We start from the raw sequence: 21294 nt of genomic DNA, 5'->3' as shown, positions 1-21294 counted from the left end.
GTGCCATCAACTAAGCAGCAAGTCAAGATTGCCATTGTAGGGATTTCATTTACTGTGGGCTTGTATAGGCAGATATTACTTAGTGTTATGTTCGCACTTTTGGTGCTTATGTAATCATCATAGTTTTCACCACCTACTAGTACCAGTCTGAGACTGAGAGTTTATATCATGATTTCCTATCCTCTCTGAGCACTGAGCTTAGTCCAGAAACCTTTTAGGATTGAGTAGCAGCTAGGCATAGCACATTTGACCTGACTTTAGAAGGCTACTTTCCAGTTCTCTTCTTGTTGTGTTTCCCACACTGTTTGTAGTATACTGTTATAACCAAGCCTTACAGAAATTAATCAATACAAGTTACCATTCATCCAGCATGTCTGAGTTGTCACCATCTGAGAAATCCCACACAACCAAACCTGCATGATCCAGTCCTACAACACTTTCATCAATGCCAAGTGTAATGTCAGGCTTATCATCATGAGCAAGACTCTCCAACTGATGCAAATGCTGGTCAACTACATAGATATTAGTTCCCTTGTATTTGTATTAAAAAACAGGTATACCAAGACCAAGGCCACCACCCACCCACCCCACCCATGTAGTATGAACTGTTGCCATCTTTACAATAGGATAACTCTTGAAGGTTCTCTATAAGTAGCAAAGCAGTTAATTCTTCCTCTGCCTCATCTAACAACTCAATGTGGTATGCTATTATCTCATTATTGGCCTGCACTATGGCAAGTAAGTGCAAGTATACATCCCAAGCAATCTGCTGTGTAACTAATGGGCACCCAAGATTTATATAGCAATGATCCATGAACTTACTGAATGGCTGTGGAATGAGGTTGAAGACAATAATAGGTTTCAAAGTATGCAGTGTGCATGTGTTTGAACTTCACAGAAACAAGAATGTGTATTGATATTCAAGCTCCGCATAAAACAGTCATGTTACTAATTAATCCTATCATGGAAAGTATCCAGTATCATGGAATAGATAATTGATAAGCCTGTACTATTCTCCACCATCCTTTCTGATGCACATTTCAGAGCATAAAAAGGTACTAGAGGCCCTCCAAGAAACAAACAACAATCAGTGGCTTGATTGGTACCTCGAGCTAGTAAACATGTTAATGGATGATGACTCATCTGACTCTGAGTCATCCAATGAGTCTAGCTCAGATGAGTTGGACTTGGACTTGGACTCAGACTCTGGCTCTATCAATTCTGATCTATTGTCGAATATCAGCATGGATTCTATAAGCTCTTTTGATACCTGGATGTCCCTTGACTCTGTCTGGAATGACATGCCACTGTCCTCCAATTCAGATTCTACAGAAGCCTCTGGACCTGTGTTCAGTAGCTGAGTCTTCCTTGAGTTTAGTAATACCATCCAAGCACTTCAAGATGAAGTTATGAAAGCATGTACTCTCATTTCACACCCCACAGCCACTCATGCCCCACAGCTCCATCTACTGGAAGAGTGGACATTGGAAAATCCTTGGAAGTTCCATCGCAAACTCTGAGTCAATTCTGATGTATTCGTAGAACTTGTCAATAAAATCATTCATCATCCAATTTTTTACAACAATTCTAATAACCCACAACTACCTGTTCCCATTCAGTTGGCAATACTTTTGAATGCTGCTGGCCACTATGGAAATGCAGTGACCACAGAAGACATGGCTGACTAGGCAGGGGTCCCAGTCGGAACAGTATACAACTGTTATTGGTGTGTTATGGTTGCAATTCTGTAGCACCATGACAATGTCATCCACTTCGACCCACTGGAGGCTAAAGATCAGATTGAGATAGATCAAGTGAAGGACTGGGTTGAGGAACGTACATATCAGGAGTGGCATGGTGGATTTTTGTGTGTTGACAGCACACCTTTCAATGTATACCAGAAGCTGGGATGGCATGGAGAAGGTTTTTTCAAGCAAAAGTCAAATTATTCCCTGTCCGCACAGGTAAGTTATCTAGAATGAATCAAAAATTCATCCTGACCCTTATATTAGGTTGTGATCATGCCCCACAACCTCCATATTGTTGACTATGTGATCAGGGTCCCAGGAAGTCTGCATGATGCGAATGCATTCTCGAAGACATGAATTGTGACACCCTGAGAGCTTTCTGGGAGCAAATGAATGGATCTGGGTGGATTCAGCTTATGCATTGCAAATGTGGTGTATCATTCCTTTCAAGCATCTAGTGGCTGGTAGTCTGAGGCCCAATCAAAAAAAATTCAATATGCACCTATTGAAAGTAAGTCATTGAGTCTTTTGAGATGGGTATATGCACTCATACCATAATTGAAGGTCCAAGTTCAATTGGAACACTGCTATGGTCTCTTAAAGGACAGTTCCAGTCACTTCACAGCCTAAGAATCCAAATACAGTCACAGAAAGACCTCAGCTATGCAAACATGTGGACTCGCTGTTGCCTCATTCTTCACAATTTCATTATCGAGATCAAGGAGGAGATGGGAAAGAAAAGCTCTAATCATCACTTTCAGAAACAATTACAGGTGCAAGGGGCCAGAGATGTAGATGATGAGGATAAGGGTGGCAATGGTGATGAGGGATTTATCGGATTAGATGGACAAAATTTCTGGAACATGTTGATGGGTCATTTGCTTCATAGCAGAGTTTAGGTGCAGTATACATTAAAAGCAAGTCTGAAAGACAACATGTAGTAGCAGTATGACAGTACCATAAGTATTGAGAGCATGATTAGCAAAAACAACAAGCACTGAAGATGAATATAAACACGAACTTGAATGCAAACAGATGACGACAGACACAAGAGCAAGCACAAAATCAATTAGCCCCATTATCTAAACCCAAGCCACACTCCATTGCAAGACAAGGACATTTAGCTTCTTCAAGTCGGATTTCCATTTCAAGCTGCCTTGTCTTGTCTTCAGACATGACACATTCATGATCATGATTAGCCATGACCTGACATGAGTCATGTTCATGCTTGGTGTGAGCCCTGTAAGCCTTCAACTCCTTTGAAAACCTAGTATATTCAAACTTCATCCACTTGCTTGAGGCTTTGGCATCCAATTTATTTTGCACATGGAGCAGGAGGGAATTAGAGGCATCAGCCAACTTCTTTGTAACCTCTGCCACAACATCGCATGGCCACTTACAAGACTCTGATGTTGAATGAGAACCAGATGTTGATGGGCCAACACTGCGACCATGTAGAGCACTGCCACTTGCTTTATGGGAGTGCACTGTCAAGGATTTCATCACACTCTCAATACCCTTGCCACCAGATGATTCTGGCTGAAGGTCCATGTGACCAAAGTTGTTATTGTCATTGACATCTCATGGTGGAGACTCCTGTGAGACAAATTTATGTGAATGAGCCTGTGCAGGATTTCTTGGTGGAGAGTTGAGCAAGATATCTGGATGTTCATTGGGGGAGCTGCAGGATGTAGAGTTGAACATATGTAGTAGTTGAACATATGCAGTAGTTGAAGGGAGCATTTAAGGGAGCAGTGGTGATGTCATCAAACTTGGAGAACCTGACAATAAATTGGTGCCTGAAATCTGTGGTGATGAAGAGGTGATGTGAGAAGGGTCATGATGTCGCAAAAACGAGGGTTTGTTTGAAGAGCTGAGGTTGTTATAGAGGTCATTATCACTGTCAATAAGGGAATGAGAAGCTCCAGCAGCCACTGGAGAATATTCTGGCTCTCCCCCCAACAGGCCAAGTGGCTGATCAGGAATTTCTCCTAGTTCAAGCTCCTCATTGTCAAGATCCATCTCATCAGCAGCCTGCAGCCCAGACTTGGGGGTCTCTGTAAAAAAATCAAGTGCTTCACTTGCAAAATCTTGACCAAGATCCACAGTCAAGAATGCTATATTATATGCTGGGTTTGTCCTCCACCATCCATGAAGGTCAGACCACCAGGGGAATTGCCAAAGAAGTTGAGCTAGTGCTTGATCTCAGAATATAACAAACAAAAAAAGAAAAGCACATTCATACCAACAAGAGTTTTAGTGTGAGGATCTGCATTCAGCTCCTCGATAGACTTGAGTCCAGCTCCCATTTGACCAAGCTCCTTGTTGAAGGTATTGTACTTTTTTCAAAGCCTAACATATCTAGTCAATCACACCACTAGTAGAGATAAACAAAATCATAGCAAACATATGAGGTAAATTGACTTTGAACAGGTTTGATAAAGCTGAAAGGGTGCTCTTGATATAGTGCACGAATTTGTGGGTCCTCATCATTAGCAAAAATTGTAGTAGCTAGCTGCTGGATGTAGTTCTTTTTCTGGGTGGACATCTGCTATTGTGGTTGTCCCTCATTCTTTGCATCTTTTGCTGAATTAGAGAAAAGCTTGATCCAACCTTTGTCATTGGCCTTGCACCACTCAATCAGGTGAGTAGTGTGTAAGGAGTGCCATTTCTCCCACAGGATCATTGGGATCTTGCTAGGTGGTTGTGCTTTGGAGGGTTGGGAGGAAGTAGGAGCTCATCCATGGCTGCCCCCACCTTGAGCTCTACTGGAGCTACTAGCTCCACATCCACAGATAGTGCCTTGTATGGCCATAGAGGTTGGAGATGCCTGTGATAGACAGCAACAACAATGTTAGTGATCATGGCTGGCACACAGTGCTGTCAGAGTTTTAATTATTTGCATTCATCATGTTGTTTGTGGCATATGCACCAAACTTTGAAACCCATTAATATGGGAAGGATCAATATAGAGACCATGGATGTGGTCTAATGCTTCCAATTCAACTTGGATCTGACAAAACAACAGGTAAGAACATGCAGAACAAGCACAGATGGCATTCCTTACTTTAAAGTCTAAGACACCAAAGTTCTTGGGCAATTGGTAGATAATATCCAGTGCACCATGGGGAAGGATTTTGTTTCAGTCCTGCCTTTTTCTAGTGTTATTCACTCAGTCCTGGTAAATATCTAACTTCCATTGTAACCAGGGTATAAAAACCCAGTGAAAATGCATCTCAAATGTAAACCACTAGTGAGTATCAATGTAAGGACAGATAGCTCAAAAAAATGGACACATAATTAGAGAGTGTTGTTGGTATCATACCAACTGAAAGTGACACCATGATCTAGAAGTGTCTCAAATCCAGGTGTGAAACAACACCGCATCTGTGACCACATTATCTCCAGCATTATATTTTTCTTCATCCTTATCTAGTGGTGTTGTAGGCTAACCTACAAGGTAGGATTATACCACTGATACAGCATAGTGTGAGCATTAGCAATTCCATAATTTTCAGACCCAGGGTCACTCTGGGTCATCATAGGCATGTCTGGTAGGTAGAGATAGATCAGCACTGTGTTAACAAGACACAGAAAAAATGATTTATGCCCAAGTGTCTCAACTATACCAAGATAATAACTAAATATCAGCTGTAGGTTCCAGTTCAAGTGCTAGACTCTCATCCACATAATGCACCCTGAGAATGGCTCAATGCCAGTATGGAGGCCAAGACTGTACCTCAGCCACTTGTTATGTTAGTCAACTGCAAATAGATCATTTACACCTACAGCCCAAAATTATTTCCTGTGAAGGTAATTGGCCTTGCACTGACAAACAAGCTCTGGCTCATATGTATGAAAATAGGATATCACAACACTCCTGTGATACAAGCAGTTATCAATTAAGGTATAACAAGGACACATGAATAAATGAAAAGATCACCTGGGTATGCTCATATTCCATTCATGAAATAGCAAGCTGACAACTTCACATGCTCCAGCATTTGAATACATTGGATGTAAATAAGTCATGGCATCATGAATAGTCTCAACATTACAATTTTGCTGGTATGTACTTTGAAGACCCATGTCTTCACAAATCTTGAAAATTTTTATAAGCCTAAATATGTTGTCAAAATATAGTTGTAATTGAAAGAAGATTATTAACTCACCCAAGACTGTAGCATGAGTAATCCCCTACCTGTTCTCTGCTCTCCCAATCACAACAACCTGAAGATAGCCTTGAAGATTGGAGAAGGTGCAGATTTAGTTATACAGCAGGGTGCATTATTTTTTGCTGATGTATGTGTTCAACATGCTCACCTAGATGTAAGTGTCTAAGTTTCAGACTGAAAACATCCATTTTTACTCAACAGCCTCTTGAAGTGTACCTAGTACCATTCATTTTCTGTGGATAACACTGATTCATCAGTGGGCTATCTGACTGTTGACACATCCCCTGAGGGTTGCATCAGCATAGGTGGATTCAAAACTGTGCATGCAGGATGGCTGATATTGATGTTGGCTCCTACCTCAGGTCTTGGGTCCAGGGCATGGCATGATGTTATTGTGAAATATCTGTTTGAGAGGGTGTATCCCAAAGAGATGCTGTCCAGTTTGGATTTCAAGATTGGACACTTTGCACCCAAGGATGAGTCAGCCAAGTTATTCAGGGAAGCAAACATCCTGTACTGGGCAAAGGCTCTGTTAGGTCTTATTCATAATGTTATTGACCATGCTGTGACAGGTACATCTGAGCCTATACCATTTGATATTTCCTGTGTGCACTTTGTTGGAGGTGGTCTGGCACTATCTTGCTATCAAGATAGTAGCAAGCCTGCATTCAAGGTTGCATCAGCACATGCATGTTTTCTCCTTGAGGAAGTTATCAATGAAAGAGATAATGATTTCATCAAGTATATTTATAACATGGACCCCAATCCATTACTTGATCCAGATGAATCCAGGTATGACTTCACATTGTTTCTTTCCTTCATGTAACATGTGCAGTATGTGAAGACAGGTGGGCTGGCCTTCATATCTGATTATCAAGGTATGTACTTTACCTTCTTACATTGCTCATTGGCAATTCTGATGTCAGAATCAAACAGGCAATACCAAACTGTTGACTGACCCACAGATTATGACACACCCTTCAGTTAGCAACAAGAAAGATATATTTGGGAGGGAAACATTGAGAAGGCAGTCAGTGAATTTGAAACTTGCCATGTTTGCAATCACTTCTGCAAGTGGTTAGGGTTTGAACTTGAAGAGTTTGGGCATAAAGTAGCTTAGATGACACTTGTTTTTATTTGGCATATGTTCGTGGACAGTGTTACAATGTATTACAGCTTTTGGTTTTCATCACTATACTCTTGACTTAGATTCAAACACACAAGTAGGTTTGTACTGATCAACACAAGCAAATGACGGTGCTTGAGGTCCAATTACTATATAAGGTAATTGTTGCTTAGAATTGAGCATGAGTGTCTGGCTTTCCATACTAGTGGGCATAAATATTAAAAATATACTTTAGGCAGAAAAAGAGAGGGAGCTTGCCAATATAGAGAGACAATTCACAAGACATGGTGGGCAACAAGAAGAGGACATGGATATGAATATGGATCCCACCCTCAGGAGTGCTTAACAGCAACCCAAGATGCTGCAAAAGCCCCTATCTGGAACACTATGCCTCAACACAATCAAAAGAATCAAGAAGATGCACAGAACATCACACAGGACACACCTAGTGTCACTGGTAATGGATGTATGTAACAGATGTGGCAGGAAACTGCTTTTAATATAGAACACATAGCAAGATGACCCTGTGGGAAAATGTGCAGAAGAGACACCCACAGATATGTTGGTGAAGGGTTATAAAGTTGACAACAAAGCTATGATGCAGCATAATGGGATATGATTTGGCCAGTGTGAGTGACTTTACACTGAGATGAACAAAGAAAAAAAAGATAAAGAAATAATGGATCCTGTGATACCCAGAGGGCTGTGACAAATCTACTACACATATATCACTGTGGTCACATCCAAGCCAGGCCTGGACCATAACTGGCAATTGCCAGTACAAGTAAGAGACACACCACAATGCTGAGCATAACAATGTTCAAAACTACTAAGAATGTGGAGGTTTTGAAGTTGGCAAAGATAGCTGCAAGAAATCCAAGCATGGCACCTATTACACTGACAGCAGATTAATAAGTGATAAGAGTGATCATCAAAATTTTACTTATATCAGTACACAGAAAAGAGTGGGTATGCTTGTAATTATGACTAGCATCCTCCTCCTCTTTTCCAGGTAATACCCCTGTTTATTTGATGATATTGAGCTAAGCTTACCAAAATGCAGTAAACCAAACTGTGAATTCAAGAGAGCCCATCCTCTCACCAAAGCATTGTATCATTGTGTCTGCAAAAATGCAGCTGACATCTGTGCAGTCTTCAATGTGCCCAAACCTGGAATGGTAAAAATTGCAATGTCTATGGCCATTGAAGCACCTGCCTGAGCAGATGAAATAAGGGATGGTCTTATTTGTAATGGCAAGATAGACTTACCAGGGTGATCTGATCTCTAGCTTGACTGCTAAGGTCATTGATAAATCATCAGACTTCTATGCCATTTACAGTACCATCAACAGAAGTGTATCTGATGCATTTGACTGTGATTGGCATATATAACATTGTAACTGCAGCAATGCTCACAGCAAAAAGAAGTTTATTCTTTTTGTGCCTCTCTCTCATTGAATGGGATCAGATGAGGTGAGCTTTGGTTGGCTGTGGCAGTTCAGGTATTAATGATGGCCTATGTCTTGCTTAATAGCAATGGCAGAGAAATTGATGTTGTACATACATAGTATGTATAATATTCTGCCCAATAGTTAGAAGATCAATAGTCAAGGCAATTGTTTTCTCTAGGCTCACACACAACAGAATACAATGCTAGTGTGTTCTAAGAGCCCATTTCCCACAAGCCCTTCTGCATCTTGCTTATCAAGGTACTTTGTGGTCAATGTATGGGTACATACCAATATCAGCCAGCTGTGCAACAATTTGATTCATTTGATCTAGTGTCCAGAACATCAAGGCAGCTGTTAACTGACTTAAAGTTATTGCTTCTGTTCCTTGCTTAGTGTTTTGGTAGTCACCACAGTGCTATAACCTTGCCTCCAAGATAACAGCTGATTTCTCTCTACAAGTGTCTCACCACTGACATTTATATTTCACTTCAAGTTGGAGATCCTGGTGATGTGGATGAAGACACCTCACTATACCCACTCTATATGACAGGGATGTGCACATTTTTTAGCCTAATGAGAGTGATCAGGACAAAGTGGGCTCTGAGGGGAATGATTGAACTTTCCACATCATGGACTTTATATCAATTAATGTGAATGTTCATTACATACTCAGAATTTAGCTTTAGTATATACCTTTTGCCCTCCATCATGGATTTAAATTGTGCTCATTTTGTTACAAATTTGCACTTCAGGCTTTAGTATTCCTGACTTTCAGTACTTGTTATTAAATGTTCTTTGCAAGAACAACACTACCACAATGCAATACATTATTTTTACTTGGCTCAACTCTGAAACCCTTTGGATTGGATGCATTCCTGAGAACCTTATATCTCTTACCTGCATGCAAGTCTCCTCATCTTCATCAAACAACCTGTAGGAATGTGAGAAGTTGTTCAAACAACACTAACACAGCATATAGAATAATGAAAACATGTATGAGTACAATTTAAAAGCTAAAATATTGACAATTAGCATGACATGTGTGCTGAGCAAAATAACTTGAAGATACACACAGCAATGAGATGCACCTATAAAAACCTTCCTCTTTTACTTATTCTAACTCTGGATGCTCTCAAGACATCATCAGTTTCATCAGCAACATGCTTGAGGAAGTTGTGGTGCCATGAGCAATATCAATCAAATCCTGTCTGCTTCACTGCTTTCTGTAGGTCTTTGTGGCATTTGTCCCAATCAAGCAATATACTTGGTGCAGACCAGTCCTTCATAACCTGGAGTGAGCTGCTGAAAGTAATCAAACTTGTGAAATTATGATAATCAGTGAATACTGTTCTTACAGGAGTGTACCATTGTGCATATGCACAGTCTGGAGGTGGTCAACAAGTGTGTTGTGGGCTCTCTCTCCAATGTGCACTGGAACATACATTGGACTTCCTCTAGGCCCTCCTTGTCTTGGTTGGAGTAGATAATCTGTGAGTGTGACAAGTCAGTGTCAATATTTAGCAACTCTAAGGGATATGTATGGCAGTTGTGTAATATGCAAGATCAAGATTCCTCAGGTTTAATGGTTCCTTAAGAGGGCAGATCCATGTGGTAATAATTATAGTTGTGGGATAGAACCATGTATGAGAGTGACATGATTTTGCCATTACCTGAGGGTATTAACTTCTTGATCTAAAGCTCTCTTTGATCTAGCTCTTTCTTGATACCCTATTCATATGTAGGTAAGGTGTGTTTGTTGTCTTTAATGACACTGATATGGGTAGCAGCTAAGACATTTTCATTCCAATTACTGAAGGACTATAGCTTTGTGAGGGGGCCTTTAGGGGTCTGAGAAGCAGACACCTCAAATGGCCAGTATAGACAGATTTCAGCATCAGATGTCTGCAATGCCACCACCATGTCTGGTATTCCAAGGTGGTAGCTCTCATCATTGAGATGTAGATTCACAATAGTAGGCATATTTACTATATTCCCCATATGGATAGGTAGGGAAACATCAAAATTAACAGGAATGATGAGAGATTTAAGAGTGATTCCCATCATAGTATACAGAGACATCAAGATTGCCTTGTGGATTGGGGAGGGTAGGGTGGTGACAAGTTGCTGACAATGAGGAATATATAATGGTCTGGAGTAGTAAAGAATGAGATGAGCTCCAATTTAGAAAGGACAAAAAGACTCACTTGTGAACCAGTTCATTGTTAGATCCAATGGCATTCAAAATATACATGTAGTCATCTTCTGAAACATTTGAGAAAACCCATCATGGTAATCAGTAGATGAATAATAAATAAGGAGGCTCTGGTATCTCAACTTTGAGCTCATCATCACCATTCTGAATTCTGTTGATTATGAATTGGTGCAAACCTGCAGAGCTTGGAAATCAATTCCATGGTTCATAACTTGTAGTAAACACACCAGGGTCCTGGATGTTTAATTCTGCATTTTGGATATTTTCCAATGGGTCTGACATTGAATGGGGCTTATTATTTACTTGTGGCCTCAAAGCTGATTCCATGACAATGGTAGTGGCTCAACTTTTCACAAAACTTACACTAGGTATAAGTGCCTCTTGACAGCATGAGTTCCCAAAGAGGCTCAAAGTGATCCAGAAAGTATGGTGGGCTGAGATTGCCAGGTATTATTGTACTCAGAGAAGTGCTCTCAAATTGAGTACTGTGACAAATGAACAGAAGCAGGCCTGATTTCTGAAGATTATTTCTTGTTAATTCACACCTTAAGTATAAGCAAAACCTGTTTATTGCTGGGTTTTCCCAGGTGTTAACAGGGTTCATGGGTATCCCTGACACATCAATAAAGGTAGTTAAAGGTAGTTAAAGGTAGTTTTGAACAACTTAATAGGAAAATGAGCTCTTAGCATCCTAGCATTGTACTAGAGTGATAGACCCCTTAGTTGAATGTTGGGCAACTACTATCATAGACCTACTGCTCAGCAAATATTGTTTGTGATGGTGTTACTACACAAAGATGCAAATCAGAGTCATTGGTCTCAAGAATTGTCAATATAAATTGATTCAGACATAAAATGCTCATAAAAATACAGAATTAAAGTTATTGGTCTCAATAATGATGATTTAAATGTCAGACGACATTGCAGTTGATGCCTGAAATAATCAAATTATTGTCATTGTCAATGACAACTTAAATACAACTTACTAACAATTAATAGCAGTCTGAATCTTGATGATGATATGGATTAAGAATTGATTCAGTGCATTGGGATTACAATGTTAATACAGTTGACAACGATTCATTGTGATGGTGCAGAACCAAATTAAAAGACTTTGACTTTGTAATGAAAGTGTTGGATTTGACTTGTTTGACATTGTTATGATCCGACCATCAATGGAACCACTCATGCAAACTTTGAAGGTCTTACTATACATTAGAATGATGGAATCTTCAATCCAACATTTAATTTTGTTGTATAGTAATATCAGCATGAATCAGTCTGGACTGTCCTCAGTAATTAGTGAGAATAAAGTGATTTATTGACAGAGGTGAAATCAACTTTAAACAATCTGAGCAGCCAGTATTAAAGTGAAAAAATAGTATGAAAACTAAAGAGGTAGAAGAAGAAACAAAACCATGAAGATGAGTGCACCATCAAACACACAATGCCACCACAATTCACTTCCCCAACTTCTTAGGTCTGCCACAAGCAGCATGTCATTTAACTGCCAGTGGAGGGGCCAATGGAATGATTGGGGCTACATCTTCATCCATTGACAGTTCATCAGGTTATCAGGTTGAGCAGGCTGGATGCTAGCAGTTTGATGTGGTTGAGCAGCAGGAAATCTGTGACCATTTGATGCAGATGGCTCAGTGTCATTTTCCAATGACAACTGGCCAATATTGACTTGAAGTTGAGCCGTGGCAGAGGCAGTCCCTCCCTGGCTAATGGACATACAGTGGCTCAAAAAACTGTCCACATGTTTTTGCATTTTTTACTATTTACAATATTGTGTGAGAATACATAAAGACCTCAGTGACATGCTGATACAATATTGTAGTGCTGCTTCAGGGCTTTGGATTGAGTACCACATTGTGAGAATCAGAGGAGATATGGTGGAGATACAAGGCTTACAAAATCATGACTCATGCGGACAGTTTTTTGAGCACATATTAAAACTATATAAATCATCATTTATGACACCATAACAATCATGCCACCATTAAATAAATTATAAAGTGGTGTCATTATGTCATTTTAAAACCATATCTAACTATACAAACCAAAAATTTCCATATGTCATGGTTATATTCACCATGAAAGCCACCTCCCCTGCTCAAAGGGATAATATCCTCTCTCTTTCCTATTCTGGCCTCTCTGCTTGTCAAATTTCCTCTAAAACTGGAGTATCCAAGTCCATTGTGGCCAAGTTCATCAAAGAAAGTCACACAGACAAGGAAAACTTCTGTGAAGGGTGTCCATCCAAGCTCACCTCTACTGATAGGAGGGCTATTATTCAACATATCACTACAGGAAAGGCTGATAATGCTGTCCAGGTCACCTATTACATCAATTCCACCATCACATTCCCTGTCTCTTCACACACTGTGAGAAACATTCTCAAGACAGCTCATCTCAGGTCAGTAACAAGGAAGAAAAGGCTCTCCTCTCTATCACACATATGCAGAGAGGACTAGCACCCTTCTTTTTTCACATATATACCTTGCCATCTGACCCAATCCTATTTATTGTGGTCTTATATGATCATATAACATGCTTCCAGTCCATGTAATCCAATTCTGATGGGCTAAGGCAAAGGTTAGTCATCTCTGTTTATGTGTGATAGAGAGGAGAGCCTTTTCTTCCTTGTTACTGACCTGAGATGAGCTGTCTTGAGAATGTTTCTCACAGTGTGTGAAGAGACAGGGAATGTGATGGTGGAATTGATGTAATAGGTGACCTGGACAGCATTATCAGCCTTTCCTGTAGTGATATGTTGAATAATAGCCCTCCTATCAGTAGAGGTGAGCTTGGATGGACACCCTTCACAGAAGTTTTCCTTGTCTGTGTGACTTTCTTTGATGAACTTGGCCACAATGGACTTGGATACTCCAGTTTTAGAGGAAATTTGACAAGCAGAGAGGCCAGAATAGGAAAGAGAGAGGATATTATCCCTTTGAGCAGGGGAGGTGGCTTTCATGGTGAATATAACCATGACATATGGAAATTTTTGGTTTGTATAGTTAGATATGGTTTTAAAATGACATAATGACACCACTTTATAATTTATTTAATGGTGGCATGATTGTTATGGTGTCATAAATGATGATTTATATAGTTTTAATATGTGCTCAAAAAACTGTCCGCATGAGTCATGATTTTGTAAGCCTTGTATCTCCACCATATCTCCTCTGATTCTCACAATGTGGTACTCAATCCAAAGCCCTGAAGCAGCACTACAATATTGTATCAGCATGTCACTGAGGTCTTTATGTATTCTCACACAATATTGTAAATAGTAAAAAATGCAAAAACATGTGGACAGTTTTTTGAGCCACTGTAATAGTCTGATGGTTGGAGACAACGTTAGTATGACCTGTGGGTGTGGTAACATGAGCTGAAGGCATGGATGTAGGAGCAGGAGCAGGAGCTTCTAACTGCCATAAAAAATTGTCTTCCCAGGTGTGAGGTTGAGAGGTAGATGATGGGACTGAAGGACTTGCTGAAACTGAGCTTGTGCCAAAAACTTCCCTGTTGTAGTAATCCATCATGCTGATGGCCCATGAGCTGTGCTTGAACAAATGTTCTAGGTAAAAGTCATAGTCTTGACCATATCTGATCTTTGTGGCTGATCCAGTCACCGTGAGCTCCTGGTCATGTGTCAATAAGAAATGTGCCTGCGAATGCAAAGGTATCAGTATACATGGAAATTCAAAGAGACCGTGCTGAGGAATGTAACACAATGTTAGTAGTCACTTACCACAATAGCAGCACTAGCACTAAGACCCTCCATTACACACTGTGTGTCCCAACAATGACCCCTAGCCTTTGGATGTCCCTTTGTTTTCCCAGAGAGTGAAGCCTTCCCAAATATCTCAACACAGATAATCTGATGGATGAAGTCAGTGTCTGTATATTGCTTTGAAAGCAGCTGAGGATGTATTGCTTACTTTGACCATGATGGGTGTTTTGAGGAAGTCATTGGGAACCGTTGCAGACAGATTTGTGAACAGGATGGGGGCCAGATGTGTATACCCATTGAAGGTGAGGACTTTGGACTATGGGAGAAACAGACTACTACTAGGGGAACTCTATAGCAAGACCTGGATGTGAGACAGAACTCAACCCAAAGGACAGCTACTGAGAGAGAGTTCTTGAAATGACTGAGGGAGACTCTGAAACCGAATGGGCACCAGAGGATACGTGAAGTGTGAACACTGGGAGAAGTGCAGTTGAGATGCACTGTCCTGCATGATTTGGGAATCATGCAGAACATGTATATGACATATTATCCCATGTTTCCATAGTCTGTTAGCTTAGTCCTCAGACTACACAAAATGTACTTTGAGTACAGACTCAAGTGCAATATTTCACTTTGCATGCTCCAATCATGCAAAAATATGGTGTGTTGAAGAAAAGTCAAATATGATGAAGAAATCATATATTGACCTGGTCAAAGTTGATAGTCATACAAAAGCTTAGGTTATTGCCTATCATTTGGCTTATTTACTTTGACTAGAAATAACCAAGGAGAAAAGATAAAAGCCTACCAAAACCCTATCTAAAAAGCCAGTGTTTTGATTTGTTCTGTCTTATGATTTATTCTACTTTATTTTCTTCATATTTTTCTTTCGTTCCTTTACCTACTTGATTCTTTGACCTCCCAGAGACTCCACAAAATGTACCTGCAGGGTATGATGTCATGATGATGTCATATAGCTCCACAGAAATTTCTGGAATATTCTGTTGGATACTATGAAGCCATCTATGATGTCATAGTGATGTCATTGGATGCTAGAATGTTCTGCTCCACTTGGCTCCACTTTTGCTCCACTTTGCTCCACAATGAGGTCATTTATGATGCAACTCTGATGTCATTTCTCTTTCCAACCTTATTTCTTGGTACTATACAGTTTCTCCCATCTCATGTATTTAAGGAGAGCACTTCTCCACCCACAAAAAATAAGAATCTCTTTTATCATTTAAAAGAACCTCCACTTCTTCCACTTTCTCTGACATTGACACTCTTTGTGTTAGCCAGGAAGTGCAGACCAAGTACATTTGGTTTACTTGCTCTGAGATCATCTATTCTTTTCTTGACTGTACCTGTGCTGTCTAGTGTGCATCTGACATATAGTTTCAGAGGACTAGAAGTACCAAGTCAAGCCATATTATCTGTGCCTGCAGATTCCTTTGTTGGATCATCTGCTCTTGTATCATATCATCTTCCTTGGATTAAACCCTTTGCATTTAGGCAGGGAGATCCAATCAGCTTCTACCTAGTTCCCTTTGATAAGTCCTTTAGTATATCAAGGCAGGAGAATATCTAGCATTATTTGCTACCTAGTTCTGTGCATAGTACACACCTATTCTTTATTTTCTGTCTAGTCAAGTATAGGACTAGAGAGACTTACCCACAAACTCTATTCTCTATCTAGTCAAACACAGGACTAGAGAGACTTACCTACAGAATCTATTCTATTTGTCTAGTCAAACACAAGACTAGATAAAGTTTTATCTACATACTCTACATTATCTGTCTTGCCAGATAAAGCTAGGCTTGTATTGTAGAACCCCTATTTACAACCAGGTAGAATAAAACCACCGGGCTGTATAGCAGGTAACCTCCCATGAACACTGCGTTATCTACCACAAAAGAAGAAAAGTCATAGACCATGAACTTGAGGTTGTTGGCAGCATTCAGTCTTATCAAAAGTGTAATTGTGGTGTCATTGCCTTTTGACCACTTTTATATAAGACACCTCAAGTAAGAAGACACCACTCATGAAATTAGTCCATTGTGCAACATCAGCCCTTCGACAATCATCAATATGATTAGAAGTAGTGATCAGCAACACTTATCAACTATAAAATATTCCTACTTCTTGTCCAACAGTGACCACCCAAAAGCCCTCTGGTGTTAGACCTGCGCATGGCATAAGGATCTCACTTGGCTTGGGAATCTATAAAGTAGGATGCGATGGGTGGGAATCATCTCACTAGCTCGCATGGCTTTCGCTTATTTCGCGTATTTTGCTAAAGGCCACATGGGAATGCTTAGCTCACTTAAACCTCGATTTGGGAATCTTGCATGGCCCAGTCATGGGTTTTCAAGCTCTGACTTGATGCTGTTGCCCATTTGAGTGCAGCACATGTCAATAAATAATTGATGAAAGTTTGAATGAGAGCACAGGGGAATGGGCGAATGGGCCAAAGGTGTGAGCAGAGCAAGCATTTTTGGTCTGTTCCCCCATTCCCCTATGCTCTCATTCAAATTTTCATCAATTATTTATTGCACATGCTAGGATGCAGCCAAGGCCAGGAAGCCAAAAAGGAGCACGGAGCACTCCATTTGCTTCCTGTGCAGAAGGCACAATGGGTGTGAAGCTAGTCACAAGTATATGGGAGGGAAGTTGTGGAGCTGTTGTGGTTGCAGATTCACATGTGGATGAGCCAGCAGATGGAGCAGATGGGATGGTATGATGCCCTGAAACAGGCACTGATATTATTTGGCTCATAGGCATCAAGCATGAGTGCAATGATTGAGACAAAGTAATAGTCTCCTCTGTAGTCTTCCACCTCCAAGTTATAGTGTCCAACAATGAACCTGTTCTTGAGCATGATCCTGTAAGTGATTTGGAAGATAGATATGTACATATCTGAGAGGGTCATGCCCTCAAGCAAATGGTGGAGGTCTTGAATGCGACCACCAGGGACGACAGCAGGTGGTGACAGACTGTGTGACATGGCAGATTTGACAAGGAAACACTCAACAATGATAGTAGAAGGCAAGATAATAGATGAAAGTTTGTGGGTGCAACTTGAATGATTAGTCACAGTATGGCATAGGCCCCAGTCAGCATCCTGTGAGTATTGTGTAGGGATTAGTCACATATAATAAAATATTCATTCAAAAATCATACCTGGTGTGCTATGTGGGTCTGTGAGATCTGTGGGATTCTGGCAGACATCAAACTTGGCAAATTCACAGCAATTTGTTCCTCCAGTCCATCCAGAAAATAGGATCATCAAGGGACAATAATGGACTCCCCACCACTAAAAGTATCTCTAAGGTAGTCAAACACAGGGTACTGGTTCAACAAGCAGCCAGTAGCAAAGGGCGCTGTGACGATCATATTCCCACTAGGCTTGCAATGGCCATCTTTTGATATAGGTGATGGAAAGCTACAAAACCATCAACTGCTTTTCCTGCACTCAACCCACTCCAGATGCGTATTCCTGCACTCTGTGGACCTGCGCATTCACTCCTGCACTGCGCGCATACCTGCGGTCGATTTCCCACGCCTTCGGACTACCTTACAGATGTCCCGTGTCAGTCCATTGTCCATCCTACCTCATTGGTACATATTTTGCCTTGCCTTGTGTGTTGTAACAAGTGTTGCAGCCTTATTACATGTCTTTACATATTCCTACTGCCTGTCTGTCCTGTCCCTTCCGTTTCCAAGAGGGTTAGCTAGTATAAAGTGCCTAGAGTGACTACTTCATATTTACTTCCCTTCTGCAGTATTTCCTTCCCTTAGGTTTTACTTAGGAGTAGTCACCATTAGTGCGCGCTTTTTAGCCCCTATTGGTTACCTTATACCTGGACACCTTACCTTGACTTTCCTTACCTGTGCAATCAATACCCTTGCCCTCACTTGTTACCCACGCCATTCCTTAAGACTTCCCTACCCTAGCATCTTGCACTTCTGCATCAACCGCTCATCGACCACTCATCGACCACACTTCCGCATTCCTGTGCTCTACATACCCGCACTCTACATACCTGCACTCTACATACCCACGCACTTGTTCCCACACTCTGCGCACTTTCGGGTCTTTAGTATCATCAGCTGTTCTCAGTAGCAATTCCCTTTAGGGTCAAACGTTCTTGCTTGCAAGTGTAGCAACTAGGCAGAGCATCAACCTACAACAATATTTTTGGTTAGGCACTTTAACAAGTGTATAGCCATTGTTGTGTTTGCACAGTGCTGTGAAACACGTCTACAAGGTCAGTCTTTGTATATGTAGTGTAGCTAGAGAAGATTCAATCAAAAACACTCACCTTTTGTAAAGCAATGGGTGTTAATGAGCATCAGACTCTCAACACACTCAGAAATGATACTGCCCTTCCTCCTGGCTTTGACAAAGATGCTGATGAATACAGCTTTGGTGATGTGTGCAATGGGACTGATTCGCTCCCCATCAGTCATGCTGGTGGGGAGTTCAATGACCTCACAAGGGATGTCCTGGGAGATGTCTGGAAAATGTAAGTGTCAGTACTAACTGTCAGATACTGACAAATACCTTCATCAATAAACAGGACAGTGTTTGTGGGGTGCAACAATGGGTCAACAATTGTACATGTCAAGATCATGTTCTGCATAGAAATGTGGCATTCACTGAGCAGATCCCCATAATAAGTGACATGTACCTTGTCTGGAGCCTACAGAAAACAAGGATGGGCTTCCAAAGTTTACAATTAATATCACAGTGAGTATACTAATGAGATGTTGGACTCAAATGGTAGCAAGTGGCTGATGACTGTTGTATGTAGATGCTTTCTGTAAGTTGTTACTGATTCATAGCTTTGGCAATCATGTCATTTGTTATGCAGTTGCTGAAAAAGTGTTACTTCAAATCTTGTCTATGGACCATACTATTGCCTCCACACTTGTTCGCCAAGGAGTGCTACCTTGCTCTCTGATATCCCCAGCAATGGGCATAACTATGGAAGCTCTTGAATTGTATTGCATGGCACATATTAGAAGCCCTCATTTTTGCATCCAAACATTTGTCAAAACTATGTGTGATCTACATGGAGTATGTTTTCAAACTGTCCACACTTTGTGCCTGGTGCTAACTAAACACATAGGTCAAATTTCACCACATCTATCACACCAATTTTGCATCACCTTTGATGTGTACCTTCAAATAAAGCTGACATGGTAATGAAATCTATCCAGCGAGACTCACCTAACTGGCATCTCAGACATACCTGTCTGGCTTGTTCTTATGTGCTGGCTGATGAGGAACAGCTGACCTTCAAAATGCTTTACACCATGGACAAGAATGATTCATTGAAGCAGGTGATTCATTGAACTCTCAACAACAACAACTTGGACTCTGTTGGCATATCCTCTGAACTCCCTACTGGCCAACTACTCACCAGTGACCACTACCTGTCTCGTAGTTTTGTCAACCAGTTTGCCCAGAACTCGCTATCAGCAACAAGTGATGATGTGAGTCATCAACATACTCCTTAGGTTGTTACAATTGACTGTTTGTCAGAACTTGGTACCACCAGAGAATTTGTGCGAAGGAAGATGGAAAAATATGGACAATACTAAGATGAAGAAAGCTTGGGGCATATATGATTAAACAGGTGTTTTCATTGCAGTCTGCTGATATGATTTCTGTCTCCTCATTGCAGACATGGTACAGAGTGGGGAGCTGTAAGTGATTACACTGTTCTCATATCTATTTCTGACAACTTTCCTTACAGTGCAAAATACCCCTTAGCTGTGGTTGCTAGGATGCTCAAGGTGTTTGGTGATGATTTAGGTGCTGGGTATGATATCAGCTGTCAGTTCAAGATTACTCTCAACAACAGCTCTCTTGGACCACTCATATGCTCACTGCATCACCTGTGCCTTGTTGGCACTTTCCATGGACATGCACACCAATGATTATGTCAGCTTTCTTCCTTGACAACCTATATTAAAGGCCTGGGGCTCAAGGACCTCGAAACATGTGAGCATACATTCTCAAAGTCCAATTCCCTCACATCTGCACTACATTATGCCAGTGTATTTCATCATCAACAAGCTATTGACTCATATTTTGATCACAATGACAATATTGAGGTGTATGGAAATCTTTGTAAGTAAATCTACTGTCTGCATGTGCTGGCTGACATAATCATCACATAGCTAGCCAATTTTCTGCACTGCAATTACAAGCAAGCCCTCAATATTTTAGCAACTGGCAATGTGTTACAGTAACATCTGCTTGTTTAGCCCCTATTCATTTTCCTCCCTCATGCCCTCACTGGACTCCTTCTTCTTCAGGTGATCGCCCCTTTTCTCTTTCTCAATTGATCTATCATTTTCTCTTGATCATTCCACCGACCATTCTGTCAGTTGTACCTTATCTTTGGTTCGTCCAATGACTCACTGACCCTATGCCCTTGCTGTCCAACCAGTCCCTTTTACTTACTATGGTATTCTGACTCGTCATGACTCACCATGACTCATGTCCCCTTTACCCTTACTGCTCAACCAGTACTTTCTACTTACTTTGGCATCCTGACTCATTGTGACTTGTTCACCCTCTACCCTTACCACTAATATGGTAGACCTGCCCTGATCCCTTCCAATGGTATATATACCTTATGGGTAGCACTTGTATTCTCTAACTTGAATCTACTTGGTTCATACTGTCTACTCCTTGAGCCCTAAGCAAGCTCTCCTCTTTAAAGTACCTTCATTGGAGCTCATCACTGCCAATGTCCTTAGCCTTGTAAAGAGAACGATTGACAACTCACCATCATAATTGTTGATAATTGATCATAGCCCTA

General features: G+C 40.8%; 4 protein-coding genes across 4 annotated transcripts; 2 read left to right on the top strand and 2 right to left on the bottom strand.

Moving 5' to 3' along the window:
• Positions 1-3788: 3788 nt before the first annotated feature.
• Positions 3789-4093, bottom strand: BJ212DRAFT_1204489 (uncharacterized protein; the record flags this gene model as incomplete). The annotated part of the gene is made up of 2 exons (XM_041329132.1): positions 3789-3952; positions 3994-4093. Coding segments are annotated over 2 exons (264 nt in total), but the record flags the coding sequence as incomplete, so codon positions are not given.
• Positions 4094-6218: 2125 nt separating this feature from the next.
• On the top strand, positions 6219-6749 carry BJ212DRAFT_1270185 (uncharacterized protein; the record flags this gene model as incomplete). The annotated part of the gene is made up of 1 exon (XM_041330861.1): positions 6219-6749. A coding segment is annotated over one exon (531 nt), but the record flags the coding sequence as incomplete, so codon positions are not given.
• An 893-nt stretch (positions 6750-7642) lies between these two features.
• Positions 7643-8356, bottom strand: BJ212DRAFT_1299089 (uncharacterized protein; the record flags this gene model as incomplete). Its single annotated transcript, XM_041332791.1, has 4 exons — positions 7643-7693; positions 7847-7946; positions 8103-8219; positions 8319-8356. The coding sequence occupies 4 exons, from the start codon at positions 8354-8356 to the stop codon at positions 7643-7645; spliced, it is 306 nt and encodes a 101-aa protein (XP_041193778.1).
• A 10437-nt stretch (positions 8357-18793) lies between these two features.
• Positions 18794-19422, top strand: BJ212DRAFT_1299088 (uncharacterized protein; the record flags this gene model as incomplete). The annotated part of the gene is made up of 5 exons (XM_041332790.1): positions 18794-18984; positions 19039-19075; positions 19161-19208; positions 19273-19281; positions 19333-19422. The coding sequence occupies 5 exons, from the start codon at positions 18794-18796 to the stop codon at positions 19420-19422; spliced, it is 375 nt and encodes a 124-aa protein (XP_041193777.1).
• Between the last annotated feature and the right edge of the window lie 1872 nt (positions 19423-21294).

The sequence above is a fragment of the Suillus subaureus genome, assembly GCF_016647635.1.
Source record: "Suillus subaureus strain MN1 chromosome Unknown BJ212scaffold_13, whole genome shotgun sequence".
Classification (NCBI taxonomy): Eukaryota; Fungi; Basidiomycota; class Agaricomycetes; order Boletales; family Suillaceae; genus Suillus; species Suillus subaureus.
This window is presented reverse-complemented; position numbering and strand designations above follow the sequence as displayed.